Raw genomic sequence first — 16,837 nt, 5'->3', positions numbered from 1 at the left:
CACAAAAAAGTAGATGACTTTGTTTGGCAAACTCACAATCTTGAATTTGATGGATTAGTCCTACAGTGAATTACAGAAGTTTGAATTGTTCATGCAATGCTCTAGTTTCTTTAACCCTGCAAATTGAATTCTTTGAGTCCTGACTGGTGGTAGCTCTGACTGGAGGGACCTTAGGGTGAGGGTCTGGAGATCTGAAACTGGCTCCATTATGAAGGGTTGATGTGCGTAAATACCGCAGAAAGCAGATGAATACTGAGAAAAACAAAAAGGACAAAAGCGTTCTCTGTAAGAGACACAATGAAATGAGATTTAGTAAAACAGCCATGAAGCCAACAGATGGAAATTGTTCCTAAATTGTAGCTTGAACAGCTCATTGTAGGAAGCAGGTGGAACATAGAGAAATACTCTTGTCTGCAATCTTTCTGAATTTTTGTCAACAGCTTGGAAGAAATGTACAACCATTACAAAAAATGGTTTACAGTTGCATTCCCATTTTCCAGGAAAGTTTAGCCCATTGACAAAAATAGTACAAAACTATATTGATAATCATTTTTAATCTTGCATGGGTCTTTCCCCAAAATAGCCCCTACCTCCTCTTTGCACTGTGCACTTTCAAATCAGAAGGAGGGTAGACAGTTTACCCTCTTTGGTCTTTGGCAATGTTGCCTTGATACAGGCCGGTGACAGAGGTGGAGGAGTCAGTGTTTGTGTCTCTCCTTCCAATATTTCCCACTTTCCATGGACTAAGACCTCTCCTTCTTCCCTCTTGTCCTAGGATCTTTCCTGTAGTGTAATGGTGGAGATCATGAGCTTAGCATATGAAAGATTACATGGATGAACCTGGTCCCATTGCTCAGTCCTCACTGCAACACTGTATTTATTCAATTGCATTTATTCTTGACACATCACAAATTCATAAAACAGTGTTATTGTCCTTTGGGTAATTGGTTTAATTAGATGATGACTTCTAGCATCAAAGTTCAGAATGTAATAAATTGCTCCAACATTGATTAAGTTTTGAGGATGTAGGAAGTGATGTTTAATCAAACTTGCTTGGCATAGTATTATAAATGTTTGGATTTGCATCTCTGTTTTTATCATTATGGGAAATTGACATATTGTACCAGGATTGTCTGTAAAGCAAGGAAGAGAAATTTGGAAAGGAAATTATCAATGACCAATCTTCTATACGTCCTCATTGGTCTCTGTAATGCATCTTTAGCAGAGGTTTAGAAGCAACTATCATTGCTTGATTCTGAATAATGTGTGGTGTTGGGGAAACATGACATCAACAAGAGGACAGGGAGAAAGAAGTAATTTATCAAAACAAGTAATCACTGTGCTAGCTAATTTAATTTATCAACAATCTTATGTCTTGCATGGACCAAGCTTCAAATGTGTGTGTAGTGCACATAATCTATCGCACACTTCTGACTGGTATAAATATCTCAGGAAATAATCAGAAAACACTTTGCCACTTCTTTCCTGTTTCTTAGCAGGACACTCTCAAACTTCTGTTATGTCTTTTGACTAACTGAGCAATGCTATGGAAGGCCTGATAGTATTTCATTAGAGGCTATAATGAGAATACTGCAGCAATGGAAAGTGCTAGAAATACAATGACCCTCAAGTGAACTTTTAACGAGAACCCGTTGACATAATAGTGACCCTCACTTGTTGCCAGGCCTGGGGTTTCTATACAATTGTGTTTTTCATCTTCTATTAGTTAATTACTCTTTATTCACTAAGAGTATGAATATATAGTTAATATTATTTACCAGTCCTAGCTAAACTCCTGTATCATGGTCCAGTTGATGTATTGCAGTCATTAATGATTTCAGCATTCACAGACCCTCACAACAGTCAACAGTGTGTCTTGTGTGTCATTACAAGTGTACTGTTACATAGTAAGCCTTTATTAGCTCAATAGTCATTTTTCATCTTGTCATACCAATTTCGGACAGTGGGTGTTGCTAGTGGAGGTTTTAGAAATAATATTTCTGCCTTAGCCTGCTTTTTAATTAGAACGTAATCCCTTATTTGAAATTCATTTGAAAGAAAGATTCAATTTATTTAGATGAATACACAAATGGAGAAAATAATACATTACCAAAAGATAGCGAGTGGATAATTCACAAATACTTTGACTTTATTGATAACTTGATACTTGCTTTAAAGGTGAAGCAAACTGTAGGGTTAAATTTGCCCTTAAGAGTGTCCCAGGTAGTTATTTATAATAGTGTAACAATTATTATTTGTGACATTAGCATACAAATGATTGTATGACATTCTTATGTCTGCTACTTTTATGGAGGTGTGAACTCATTAGGCTGATACTAGTTTATTTTGATAATCTTATTTATAGAACTGCTCTGAGAGTACACAAATACCCACCATTTTCACAGTCAAACACAAAACCAGGCACTTGGAAGTAGTAATACGTTAACATTTCAGCAGAAACTAAGAGAAAAAGAGAGAGCTGACATTTGACCTGAGAGCACACAAAATATGTTACTGTTAATGATAGGATACAAGTTCCAAAGGTATCTTACTTTTGCATGGTAGCCAAGTGTATCCACACAAATTATACTCAGGAAATTGAGTATATAAAGGCCTTGGCAAATTTTCCCAGCACTATAATAGTTTTTCAAAGCCCATACACAGCCCTAATGTAAACAGATATTTGTGTTTAAACACCAACAGACAGGTTGTGTTGATCCAATTTGATTAAAAGCTTCAACATCTGAAAACAGAAGGAAGAGATATGTAATGCATTCAAATTTTGGGGAGATTCATTCATGAGCTACTGCCTTTTCCCACAGCACAAACTGTCATAACTGAATTTTCACCACAGCGCAGCTGAACTGTTGAAAAGCAGCAGTTTTCCCACGGCACTAGCTGTGACGCTTAAAGAGCAGCAGAATCCCTGCAGCACTGACTGCAATAACTAAACAGCAGCAGTTTTCCCCCTCAGCACAGACTGCGATAATTAAAGAGCAGCGATATTAAACAGCAGCAATTTTCCATGCAGCAGTGACTGCGATAATTAAACAGCAGCGGTTTACCTGCAGCACTGACTGCAGTAGTTAAACAGGAGCAGAATCCCTGCATCACTGACTGCGATAATTAAACAGCAGCGATTTTTCCTGCAACACTGACTGCAATAATTAAACCGCAGCAGTTTTCCCTGCAGCACTGACTGCAATAACTAAACAACAGCAGAATCTCTGCAGCACTGACTGCGATAATTAAGCAACAGCAGAATCCCTGCAGCACTGACTGCAATAATTAAGCAACAGCAGAAACCCTGCAGCACTGGCTGCGATAATTAAACAGCAGCGGAATCGCTGCAACACTGGCTGCGATAACTAAACAGCAGAATCGCTGCAGCACTGGCTGTGATAATTAAGCAACAGCAGAATCCCTGCAGCACTGACTGCAATAATTAAACAGCAGCAGAATCGCTGCAGCACTGACTGTGATAATTAAACAACAGCAGAATCGCTGCAGCACTGGCTGCAATAACTAAACAGCAGCAGAATCGCTGCAGCACTGACTGTGATAATTAAACAACAGCAGAATCGCTGCAGCACTGGCTGCGATAATTAAACAACAGCAGAATCGCTGCAGCACTGACTGCAATAATTAAACAACAGCAGAATCCCTGCAGCACTGACTGCAATAATTAAACAGCAGCAGAATCGCTGCAGCACTGACTGTGATAATTAAACAACAGCAGAATCCCTGCAGCACTGACTGCGATAATTAAACAGCAGCAGAATCGCTGCAGCACTGACTGCAATAATTAAACAACAGCAGAATCCCTGCAGCACTGGCTGCGATAACTAAACAGCAGAATCGCTGCAGTACTGGCTGCGATAATTAAACAACAGCAGAATCGCTGCAGCACTGGCTGCGATAATTAAACAGCAGCAGAATCGCTGCAGCACTGACTGCAATAATTAAACAACAGCAGAATCCCTGCAGCACTGGCTGCGATAATTAAACAACAGCAGAATCGCTGCAGCACTGGCTGCGATAACTAAACAACAGCAGAATCGCTGCAGCACTGACTGCAATAATTAAACAACAGCAGAATCCCTGCAGCACTGGCTGCGATAATCAAACAGCAGCAGAATCGCTGCAGCACTGGCTGCAATAATTAAACAACAGCAGAATCGCTGCAGCACTGGCTGCAATAATTAAACAACAGCAGAATCGCTGCAGCACTGGCTGCGATAATCAAACAGCAGCAGAATCGCTGCAGCACTGACAGCCATAACTAAACAGCAGCAATTTCCCTTGCAGTACATATTGCAAGAGCTGGACAGCAGGAGCCTTGCTACAGGGCGAGGAAACAGGGCATCAGGAATCTGACTGGACAAGGCAACCAATTGGGTATCTCCTTAGCCAATGAATTTTAAGAATTGGGAATTTTCAGAAGGGCTGAGAAGGAGGGTGTTTTAAAGGGGGTGTATTCAATGGCCTGGATTTTGTGGTCAGCAACGCAGCAAGGGTGCTCGTTGCTGACCTCAAAGAGAGCCTCGTTGAGAGATCTAGCGATCGCTGACAAGACTTTAACTCTCTTGACATGCAATTGATTGTGATGCTGTTTAATGGGGATTCCCAGCATTGAGCTGCAATGATGTCATCAGGCTCTAATTATTAGCCCTATATATCTTTAGTTCACATCTACCACGCAAATATCACATTTCATGACATTCAATGCATGTCAATGGTGAGGCAGTCAGCAAAATGCTCTTTTCGCGAAGCTGTCCCTCATCTGAAGTTACTGGCAAGCATCATTAACCTTACTATTTTTTTAACTGCAAAATCTGGCCCATTAACCTTGCAAGTACAGAATACTACACTTACAGTTTTTAAAGTATTGTTAATTGATTCTCCTCACTTTGTAGGTGAATTTCCTCAGGGCTGCTCCTGCCTACCCTTGTTCATTTGGCAGAAACACCTTTACGTACCCAAACCATTGCAGGACACTTGGAAAATAATGGTAGGATTGGGCAGAGTCAACAAGGATTTCTGAAAGGGAAATCATGTTAAACAAACCTGTTGGAGTTTTTTCAGAATGTATCTAGCAGAATAGATTAGGGGTGGGGGACCTGGTGAATGTGGTATATTTAGATTTTCTGAAAGCTTTTGATAAGGTCCCACACAAGAGGTTAGTAAACAAAATTAGAGCACATGGAATTGGATGTAATATACTGACATGGATTGAGAAAACCGAGTAGGAATAAATGGGTCATTTTTGGATTGGCAGGCTGTGACTAGTCGAGTATCGCAAGGATCACTGCTTGGGCCCCAGCTATTTACTATCTAAATAAATGATTTGGATGTGGGGATTAAATGTAATATTTCCAAGTTTGCAGATGGCACAAAACCAGTTGCAAGTGTGGGTTATGAGGAGGATGCAAAGACGCTTCAAGGGGATTTGGACAGGCTAAGTGAGTGGTCAAAAATTTGGCAGATGGAATACAATGTGGAGAAATGTGAGGTTATCCACTTTAAAACAGAGTATTTCTTAAATGGTGAGAAGCTGGGAAGTGTTGAATTTCAAAGGGACTTGGGTGTCCTTAAAAGCTAACATGTAAGTACAGCAAGCAATTAAGAAGGCGAATGGTATGTTGGCCTTCATTACAAGAGGATTTAAGTATAAGAGTAAAGATATCTTACTGCAATTATATAGAGCCTTGCTGAGACTATACCTGGAGTATTGAGTGCAGTTTTGGTCTCCTTACCTAAGGAACGATATACTGGCCATAGAGGGAGGGCAACGAAGGTTCACCAAACTAATTCCTGGGATGCAGGAATTGTCCTATGAGGAAAGAATAGATAGACTGGGCCTTTATTCTCTGGAGTTTAGAAGAATGAGAAGTGATCTCATTCAAATATACAAAATTCTTAGTGTTCGACAGGGTTGATGCAGGAAGGATGTTTCCCCTGGTTGGGGAACCAGGAGACACAGTCTCAGAATTTAGGCCATTTAGGACTGAGATGAGGAGGAATTTCTTCAGGTGGTGAATCTTTGGAATTCTCAGTCCCAGAGGGCTGTGGAGGCTCAGTCGTTGAGTATGTTCAAGACTGTGATTGATAGATTTCTACATATTAAAAATATTAAAGGTTTATGGGGATAATTCTGGAAAATGGTGTTGAAGTAGAAGATCAGCCATGATCTCGTTGAATGGCGGAGCAGGCTGAAAGGGCTGAATGGCCTACGCCTGCTCCTAATTCCTGTGTTCTTGTATTCCTTTTGGGCCTCCTTATCTCGAGAGACAATGGATACGCGCCTGGAGGTGGTCAGTGGTTTGTGAAGCAGCGCCTGGAGTGGCTATAAAGGCCAATTCTGGAGTGACAGGCTCTTCCACAGGTGCTGCAGAGAAATTTGTTTGTTGGGGCTGTTGCACAGTTGGCTCTCCCCTTGCGCCTCTGTCTTTTTTCCTGCCAACTACTAAGTCTCTTCGACTCGCCACAATTTAGCCCTGTCTTTATGGCTGCCCGCCAGCTCTGGCGAATGCTGGCAACTGACTCCCACGACTTGTGATCAATGTCTTTCATGTCACGTTTGAATTACGGTGGCAGAAAGGGAGAGTCTCTGAGGAAATTTACCTCTCAAGTTTCCCTGATACCTACCTGTCACTGGCCAAAGGTTGACTGGCTCGCTATCCTGCTGGAGATGATTGACCGGCATAAAGGACGGTTCTGGGATGAAATTCCCTCTAATTTCTTTAGATATCCTTGTGAACAAACACTCGGATTCAGCTTGGTGAATTCCCTTGGCAGCAGTGCTCAGGTCAACAATTGGACCCAGTGGGGCTTAATGTGACTGTGAAACTGCATCCTCCCATTCTGTGACACATCACATTGAAGCACTAAGCTGCTGCATTACAAAGCTGTACACTTTCTCTTCAGTTCTAAAAAAAATATTCATAACTGTCCTCTGTCTACTGGCAGAAGATAAACAATATGACTAATTTCAGGAGAAGGTTACAAAACTCATACAAATGTCATTTGGCATTCTATGCCTGCCAATTAACTTTCACATTGCCTGAAATCAGGTCTACATTGGGAGTCAGCAAGGATGGAATTCAGTTAAGTAGGGTTGTAAATCTTATCAGAACAATCCTTATTAAATTGGATGGAGACAGAATTAGGATGAAGAAATATTCGCTCAATAAACTTTGGGTTGATTGAGTCATGAAAATTCACAAACCTGTAATATGATATCATCACTTGGACCATAATAATTACTATTTGCTTTAGTTTACAGCAGTTAATGTATACAAAACTGTGAACATCCCACTGCCACAAACACTGTCCTCTTATAGTTCTTGTCCCTTTCTTGTCACATGGTGCTTCTAAAACATGTGTGCTTTCGTCATTTCTCCATTCTTGCTGTCAGTGATTTAGTGTAGCTTAGTAATTTCAGTTCCTAGTATCTGAGACAAAAAGGTTCGAAAAGCATTTGATACTGGCTTATTTTTCAATTTTTTTTAAAAACAGCTTTGTAGCAGTAGAGGAAGCCGAATGAAGAATCTCAGCTATAATGCCCTAAATATTGTGTGGAAAGACCACTTATCAGATTGGTAAGGATTTGAGATTACAGCTGATTGCTGTAGCTATGGGACTAATAACCGAGTATTCAATCATGCAATACGTCAGGAGGAAAGGTGAAAAGGGCTTACAAGGGCTTTCAAATCACAAACCCTCCAAAGCGTTAACTGGAGAAATATAGAATGTTTATTGCTACTGTTAGGCAAACCCTCCACCTACCAAGACTGAGGCACACATTATTTCGCCACATGAACATTAAAACTTAAAATTGCAAGCCCTGACTGGAAGGACATTTGCATAGTCCTTGCAGTGTTGGAACAATGGGTTGCTTCCCCAATACAAAGAAGTGGTGGTCGGACCTGTTTTAGTCACATGACAAACTGGCTATTGCAGAGAATTTGAACTTGCAACAAAGGATTTGAATTCAGACAAAGCCGTGTGCTCATCGAGTGAAGATCTCTCCTGGAACTGAAGCAAGAATTACCTCCTCTCCTGTCTGCCTGCTTCCATCTCCTTCTCATGGAACTGAATCTTGTGAAAACACGTGAAACTCAAAGAGAGAAAGGTTTCCTATGTGAACAAGGTTTTTAGAAGACTACTGGGCCCCAACGAAAAGGAAGCCTGCTTACAAAAGGATTACAGTGAGCTTGAAGCACCGTAACAAGATATTGCCTCAAACCCCTCTCTACTATATTTTCCTCTCCTCTTTTTTGTCCCTATCTGCATGTATATATCGCGTGTGAATGCTAGCGTGGATGCGTGGTATATCCGTAGGCGTAAGCCATATTAGAGTTTAAGTTTAAGGTTTAATAAATTTCATCTTTCTCCTTTAAACCAAAGAAAGCCTGTTTGTGCTCATTTCTTTGCCTTATAATTGGAAAGTTGTGAACAAGGATTTGCAAAGTGGGAGCTCAAAGCACAGTGTGTTTAAAATTAAATCCTGTTACAATAAGACCAGGTGAAGATAGTAACAGACCCCTAGATACATTTCTCACTGAATCGTAACAGCTACTGTGAGGGAGTGAAACCTCTGAAGAGAGAGGTTGGGGAGGCTGTGCTAGTTTTTAATGGTTACCGCCACATCACAGGAAACAAAGGCATTCTTGCAGCAACAGCTTTGTATAAGATAGGACATGCTATGGGTTTGGTGTTGGATGCCATACACAGCAGGTTTGAAAGTAGGATTTTACAAGCAACAAGATAGAAGTAGGATAACGGGGGCTGAATTTAGACGAGGAGAATCTGTTGCTATCCCACTAATATAGCTTGTGCACTGACTGCATGCATCCATTGGATGTTAAGGGTGGAGTATATGCTTTTACAGAATTTGAAATGCCCCCTTTTTAAGTGTCACACCTTAAAACAATGTCAATTATGTTCTTTGTGTTTACAGTTACTGGAGTACCTCAATCTGAAGAAAATAGGTGGATTGCAAATAACAATCTGACTACCTGGAACTTCACTTGGCTGCTAAAAGATGAAACACCTGTGTCTACCTATCAAAGGCCATATGGTGAGTAGCTTATCAAACGTGTAACACTGACCATCCTTATTGAGTAAGCAACATTATTATGACTAAGCATAAAGAGATATTTTCTTGAAAATGTTTTGAGAAACTTCCATTAAAACTACGTCAATTCTGATGATAAGTTACACCCAATGGCTGGCATTTTCAGTGTCCCCCTGTGAGGGGTCAGAGGCAGGGGGTGGGGGGGGGGGTGGGGAGTGGGGCACGGAGAATCGCGGCAGGGGCGCAGAGGGCCCGTTGCCTCCCTGTCGCCAAGTGATCTACCCGGGGGCGGGACAGGCTGACAACAGCCTTCCTGCCCAGAAGCCAATTGAGGCCCTTAGGTGGCCAATGAACGTCCAATTCAGGACCTCTTTCCTCTGCTGCTGCTAGGATCTTACCAGTGGTGGTGGGGGAGCGTCCACGACATGGGGAGGACGCCTTTTAAAATGAGGCGCCCTCCCTGCAAGCTTGAGGGGGGGGGGGTCCCTCCTCCGTGGGCAGTCTGTGGCTCACAAAGGACCCCCGCCGGGAACCATATTACCCCCTGGGACCCCCCATCCCCCTAGACTGCAAGACCACCCACTCCCCAACTCCCTTGCCAGGGCTTTCCAGTTTGGCCCCGGTGAGCCCGCCTCACTGACCATTGCTCTGAGGTTCCAGTGCTGAGCCTGGTTCCAAGACCTCTGCAGTACCGGTTGTGGCCGCCACTACCAGTGGCGATGCCAATACTGCTGAGCTGCTGGCACTCTGATTGGCTGGCAGCTCATGGAGGCAGGATGTCTGTCCTTAAAGAGAGCGGATCCCAACTCCTGAAACTTTGATTTAAAAAGACCGGGCGTACAAGAAGGCTGAGGCGGGCTTTCCCCTGCTTTTATGGCCCTGCATGGGAACCCCGGCTCTAGCACAAAATCCAGCCCTATATGTTAACCTATTTCAGATGCTAATTTATTGTTCTGCTGTTTTAGCCGTTACTCATTTCATTATGGTAAAAATGTTGTTTGTTTATCCAACACTATGATTTGAATTTGATTTAAATATATCATTGTACATGATGTTGTTTTGGTGAAGATTCCTCATCAAGTTTTTTTATTGGCTCTTCTTGCTCAAATGGAAATAGTTCTTTTATGAAGGCAGCGGGCAGGATTTTATTTTGCCTTTGGAGATGAGTACACAGGCAGGAGGGCAAACAAAATGGCAAGGGGCGCTGTATCTGACGTCCCGGCCCACTGCCGTTTTGTCCGGGGTGAGGAAGACCAAGGATCGCCTACATGCCCCAGACCAATTGAGGCCCTTAAGATGGCCAATTATTGGCCACCTAGGAGCCTCTACCCACCTCCACTTCAGTTTTATTGAAGGCGGACGGGCCTGCCACCGCATGCAGACGCCGCCAGGTAAAGACTGATGGCCTCCTTGCGGAGTCGGGGGGGTGTCCCTCCTTTGGGACAATCCAGGGACCCTGGTGGTACTCCTGGTGATGATGGCCCCCACCTCCCGGGAAGATCCACCCCCACCCTCACCAACTGCACCCCCTCCACCCCGTTGCCAGGGCCTGCCTGAATGGCCTCGGTGACCCCGACCCCACTTACCTGTCCTGTCATTGCCTTCTTTAGTACTGCAGGGCCTTCTGCAGTACTGACAGTGGCCATTGGTCCTGGTGGTGCTGCTGGTACTGCAGAGCTACCAGCCTTCCTATAGGTCGGCAGCTCTGGAGGTGGGAGCTCGTCCCTTAAAGAGACGGTGTCCTCAACAGTGAGCAGCTAGCGTTAAATAGCAACAGGGTCTCTCAGAGGGCCAAGGCATATTCCCCCCCTGCCTTCCAGCCCAATGCCATGACCCCCAATAAAATCTGGCCTTGTGTCCTTATAATGGGGAATATCTATTTATCGTTAACACAGCATTGAAATTAGAAGTATGCATTGTGACAAAATAGAGAGGTTGCTCTGTTTTATTCCAATTTTAATCTCGATAGAGTTAAAATGGAAACTGTTCGCTACCCAGATTTCAAAATCAAGATTGGGAGACAAGTTGTCCACATGACTTGACCAAGTTGATGATCCAAAAATTAGTCTAGATGCAGAGCCTGTGCTCCAGACGGAAACTGAATTGTACATGGTCTCAGCAACCAAGCAATGCATGAGCACCTGCTCATTTACATTCTATGTAATAATTCCTATTATTTTGTCTTTAATCAGACAACGGTATTCGGAGCTCATTAGAGAACCTTTACTGTGCCAATGTGACATTTTTTCTGTTTCTAAACTACATTACACTACACTAATTATCCTGTGGCAACTCTGGGTGAGACTGTCAAATTAGAAGTACTTTTGTGCTGTATGTCCACAGCTTGGGTTGAGATTGCTCTAACATTGGTCCAACGTAGATTCAAACCCAAAGGTGAAAGGACAGTGTGCTAACCCATGTACCTCCCAGCCTCAAGGGTTGAATATGTTTGACAGATTTGCATAGTCGATATCCAGCACATTTGACTGTGGCTAAAACCGCTTTCGTGGGAGAGTATATTCAGCAGGGAGCCTCGCTTTTCGAAAGCTCAGGTCAGAGATGGCGTGACAACACGCTACCATCATGTCTCTGGCCCACAGACTTATTAAACAAGGCTTCATATTGAAGAGCACAAGATCATAGATTAAACCCATGGATGCAAAGCAACACATCATTCCATTTTCGAGAACTATTAAATACCTCCTTGACAAAATGAAGTGCTTCTGCACAAAGTAATTATCGTTCAGATGTGAAAATAGTATCTTATTGCATCACTTTGTTACTACATGTCAGTGATGAAATTGATCTCAGCTCAATTAACATCCATCATTAACCTGACAAAAGAGGTATTATAGTTACCTGTTTATAGGTTTAGTGATGCTTTGTTTTATATTGCTGTGGTGCTAAACCCTTTTAAGAGCCCTCGAGAGAGTATAAAGGATGGGTAAGTACAAGTTGGGCATGAAATAAATGGACCATGTTAGCATTAGCATGCGGTGTGAGAAGTGTTGTCAAAACAGTACTTTGCAAGAACTGCTTTCACTCTGGAATGTTAAAAAAAAACTTGCTCCAAGCACCATCTGCTTGACAAAATTTCTAATTTGAAAAGATACGTAATGTTACGTATGCTTTCTAAACTTGTGTAAGAGCTCATACAGAAGTTCCAACTGAAGCTACTGATTCAAAAAGAGTTTCTTTATTTCTTACCCTGATAAGAATTAATTTTATTTAAAACTGAAGCTTATTCTTGTAAACATACTTTTCAATAAATGTTGCAAACATGTAAATTCCTTCATGACATACATTGGGGAAATTTTCAACATTGTATGATAGCCTGTTGGAGTGGAGCACAGTAGAACCTGTCCAATTTTTGTTCTATTGAAATTTATTTCTGACTGAGTTGGGGGCCGCAATTTTACATCCCCAGCAGGTGTGGGCTGGAGGCCAGTGTGGGGGTGGGAGGGGGGTGAAACTGAGTGGGAGGTGGGGAGTGCTGTTCCTGTTGCCTTCCCGCCTCCGGTGAAATTTTACGAGGCGTGTGGGAGGTGACAAATGGCCCGCCCACACGCCCAATTAATTACCACTTAAGGGCCTCCTCCTGCTGGTATATTACCAGTAGCAGTCGGGCGGTTCAGTAGCTCAGAAGGCCAGGCAATAAAACCTGGCGGCTTCCTTGTGGGCTGTGGAAGGGGCCTCCTGTTCGGGCATCTTGTGCCGACGGAGGGTCCCGCCCAGCAGCACAAGTTGTCCCCACTGTAGCACCACCCCCCACCTCGAGCAACCCCCACCCCTTGCCTCGCCGAGGCCCAGCTGATTGTCCCCGGTGAGGCCCAACACACTTACTTGCATTCCAGGGCTTCGTCCATGTTGCCAGTCCTGGCTGGGTGCAGTCCCAGTGGTGACCACCACTGCCGGTGGCACTGCTGGGACTGATGAGCTGCCGGCCCGCTGATTGGCCAGCAGCTCTAGGAGGCAGGATTTCCTGCCTCAGAGGGCAGAAGTCCTGCCCGAGGCCAATTAAAATCATGGCGTGGCTTCCAAGCATGGCAGAGGCAGGCTCGCCACCGACTTTTGCTGCTGGGGTTGGGGCCTCCAGCCCGATGTAAAATTCCAGCTAGGGTAATGCAAGGTGTCCCAGTGCCACTTGTCGAGGTTGTCACAGCCAAAGCTGGAATTCTTCCACAACATCCCACATGACCATTCTAAACTAACTCCCTGAGTCACCAGCCTGGGCTAAGAAAAAGGTTTATTTAGCCAGTTTCCTCTCATCCTCTCCTGAACTTGTTGTTGGGTCATTGTTCCACATGTACAGGTCTCCTGGTAGCTCACCTAAGTTGGCATTATCTATATGCAAATTGACGGTGAGTGTTGACAGGCTAGACGGAAAATCGCAGCTGAGTCTGATGTCGACAAAGGCAATTTCAAGCTTGTGTCAGAGGATAGTGATTAACTCTTCCACTGGTATGAACCTATCTGCAATTATAAAATGGTCCCTTTAAAGTACTGGACTGCCACTGACAGCAGTCATAACTTCAAAAGCAGAGCTGGAATTAAATAATGTAAAACTGCTGCATATTGAAGAGTGTCTGGCTTTCTCCAACTGTTCCGGAGGCACTAATGCCAGCAGCAGAAAATGTTGTTGGAGGGTTTTTCCTGTCTATAGACAGGCAGAGAGCTGAGGCTCTTCAGACGAGCCAGGGAGGCAATTTCCTAACCTCTAAATTTAAAAGGTCATTATCAGGGGTCTCTTTTGCCCCATTTCGAGAAGGCTGGCTCATTCTCTTAAACCTAATCCCAGTACTAGGAGCTTCAGAATTTAATTAACTGCTTCTACTGGAATATAAGTGGTCCTGAAAGTGGTGATTCCATGGTCTGGCACTCACAGTACCATACAGTGCATTTCAGGCACAGTGTCCAATATTTTCTGTCCCTTAAAATTAATTGATAGAAAATTACTGGCTGGTCACTTGTAATTTCCAGACCGGGATGAGCACCATAAAGGTGCTTCTCCCCACTGGGATTGTGGCATCACCCTGAAGTTCCAACAGATGGTGCCAGAATAGAATTAGTGCATTTATTGCACTGTATGGAATGTCAGAACTAAGTGCAGTAAAACCAACGCAATAAAGTAACACTTAATGATTCGATGGACTGGGTCTGATTGGGTGATTTCTTTCTTGCTTCAGATGTTATTATGATTCATATTTGAATTTTAATCACCAGGGCTTATTAGTTATGGAAACAAATCAGTGAACAAACTTGCATTTATGAGTACGCTTGCATTGAATTAGCAACCTTTCATGTCCTTAGATGTAAAACATTTAACACTCATTGAATTCCTTTTTAAGTGCAGTCGCTGTTGATTGCTGGAAATTTGAAATAAAACTGGAAATGCACTGCAACCCAGTCAGTTTCTGAAAATGAAAGACAGGTCGATGTTACAATTGTCAATTTTCACGCAGGATCAATGAAGGTGCCCACCAAAAACTTTGGCCTACCTTTCTCCTTCAAATGCCTCCTACCCTGTATGTGCATTTCTATCCGCTTCTGTTTTCATTAGGAAAAGGGTTTTAGTTATTGGTAAGCTATTGAAACCAATAAAACAAAATTCTCTCTTCCAGAAAGTCATTAGTAATTATTGCACTGCTCCGTTAAATATAGCCCTGATGTGTAAGAATGAACAATATAGACTAATTGATTGAGATCTTGTGCTGATACTAAATGCAGCAACAATCAAAAACAATACAGATCCCTTCAAGAGTTCAATACAGTAATGGATTTTTTATGATAAAATGATTTGCATGCTATTTGGAAATGAAATTATGTTGCCATACTTAAGACAATTATAATCACAATAAATAGCAAGCTCTTAGCACAAAAATGTAATTACATGAAAAAAGTCAACTTCAGGGCACTTAGGATCATTTGTTAGTTTAAAGTATTTGCTTTCTAAAGCCATAGACGACTCCAATTCATGCAAACTTCATCAATATTTAAAAGAACTGACAATTGCGAAAGAGCTGTTGAGATAAAATGCAGAACTTCAGCTTAAAATCACATCCATTACTGCCAGTTTGTATTTAATAACAATTTGCTCATAGAGTAAATCATTTCCTTTTTAGCATAGTTCGCACCGCTTATAATGGGCCTATTCGTACCAATGTGATTTGACTGCGATACTCATAGGACAGTTTACACTATGAAGTTAATTGTTTAAAGCCCGTTAATCTAAACTACCCTGTACTAGTCGGTTACTTGGGCGATGCTGCTGGAACTCGGCACTCTATAATTCTGACCTGCTCGTACTGTTCTCTGGTGCATGTGCATGATTGTTATTGTGTAATGGGGTAGGAATTTTTAGGTCTCACCAGGGGCAGCAATGGAGGCAGGGCACTGAAAATAGTGGCGAAAGCCAGCTTGCTGATTTCCGTTTGCCTTTCCCACTGCCGGCGAGTTTCATGAGGATGGGGGAAGGCTCCAGAAACCTGCCTGATTCAGCAATGAGGTCAATTAAGTTAGTTAAGGAGCTTATTGAGGGGTTTTAGAAGGCCAGTTTGGGACTTTGTTGGGGGCACACGGGTTGCAGACAGGATCAGGGGCAGGCCAGGTGCATTGGGGCAGCAACACAGCGGGGCTCCAGTCATGGCTGTTCCCTGAAATTAGCTGGCTCATAAAAGGGAGAACAGCGGATTGGGACACTCAGCTATTGGCACACAGGTGCCATCGAGTGTGCACAGGTTGTGGGGAGAGTGGTCGCTATGTGCTCAGGCAGTGCAATGGGTCATCACCCTCCTAGCATCGCGGGGGCATAAGAGGAGGGGTAAAGCTTCCAGACATTATTGGAAGTCCAGCTGAGTGCAAGGAAGGCAACAGCTGGTCACGGGAGTGCGACTTTCGGATTTTGAGCCAAGTGGCAATGAGGAGAAGCAGAAGAGACAGAGCCCCGGGCATGGAGTGCAGAGGAGAAAGACGAGGAGCAGGAAGGCAATGAAGGCCATACCCTCAGCATAAGATCTACTGCTGAAGATGGAGCCGACTTGAGATGATCGAGAACTCGTTCCGCAGGAGACTATGGGTTGCATTTTACATGACTTAAACTAGGATGGTCTGCTCATACGGACCGCATATTCTGGAGCCGCCACGATATTAAACATGGCGGTCATTTAAATGGCTGGGGGGGCCACTGCGCAGGCTCGGACGCCATATTTAAAGGGCTTCGCGCCCTATCTTGCAATTTAAAATTTAAAGGGACATTGTTTCTAAAAAAATTAAATAACTTGATCCTGACCCTCTCCCACTCCCCCTAATAACTGTAGAATTAAGTACCTGCCCTCTTTCCCTTCACCCACCACCCAAAACACTTACTTGGTGCACCTGACCGTCCCCCTCCAAAGTTCATAAACCTTAAACTTTACCCCTTCCCACCATCCCCTAAACCAATTAAATTACTCTGACGCCACTCCCCCGCCTCCCGCACAGAGAAAATTACATGCTTCCCCACCCACCAGTGGCAGGCCTCTCCCGGAGGCATTTTCCAGCTCCCCCTGCCACGACCCCCGACATCGGGGACTGTAAAATGCAGCCCAATGACTCTCCAGGCAGATGGTCAGTGAGAGTTGTGCCCTCGTCGTGAAAAACCTCACACCTCGCAGCACTGCACACCATGCCCTACCAGTAGCTGTCAAGATCGCTGTGGCCTTGAATGTCTTTGCCAATGGCTTCTTCCAAAGATCAGCTGCAGACCTTGGTGGCATTTCA

The 16,837-nt window shown here is 43.5% G+C and overlaps 1 protein-coding gene across 2 annotated transcripts in view; it reads left to right on the top strand.

Annotated features, from left to right (window-relative positions):
- The window catches only part of LOC137376531 (ALK tyrosine kinase receptor-like), a 1,023,571-nt gene that overhangs the window by 206,994 nt on the left and 799,740 nt on the right, over positions 1-16,837 (top strand). For both annotated transcript variants that reach the window (XM_068045253.1, XM_068045252.1), the window contains exon 2: positions 8,963-9,082. In XM_068045253.1, the coding sequence (XP_067901354.1) occupies positions 8,963-9,082 (120 nt within the window). The remainder of the gene's footprint in view (positions 1-8,962; positions 9,083-16,837) is intronic.

Source organism: Heterodontus francisci, chromosome 13 (genome assembly GCF_036365525.1).
Source record: "Heterodontus francisci isolate sHetFra1 chromosome 13, sHetFra1.hap1, whole genome shotgun sequence".
NCBI lineage: Eukaryota > Metazoa > Chordata > Chondrichthyes > Heterodontiformes > Heterodontidae > Heterodontus > Heterodontus francisci.
This window is presented reverse-complemented; position numbering and strand designations above follow the sequence as displayed.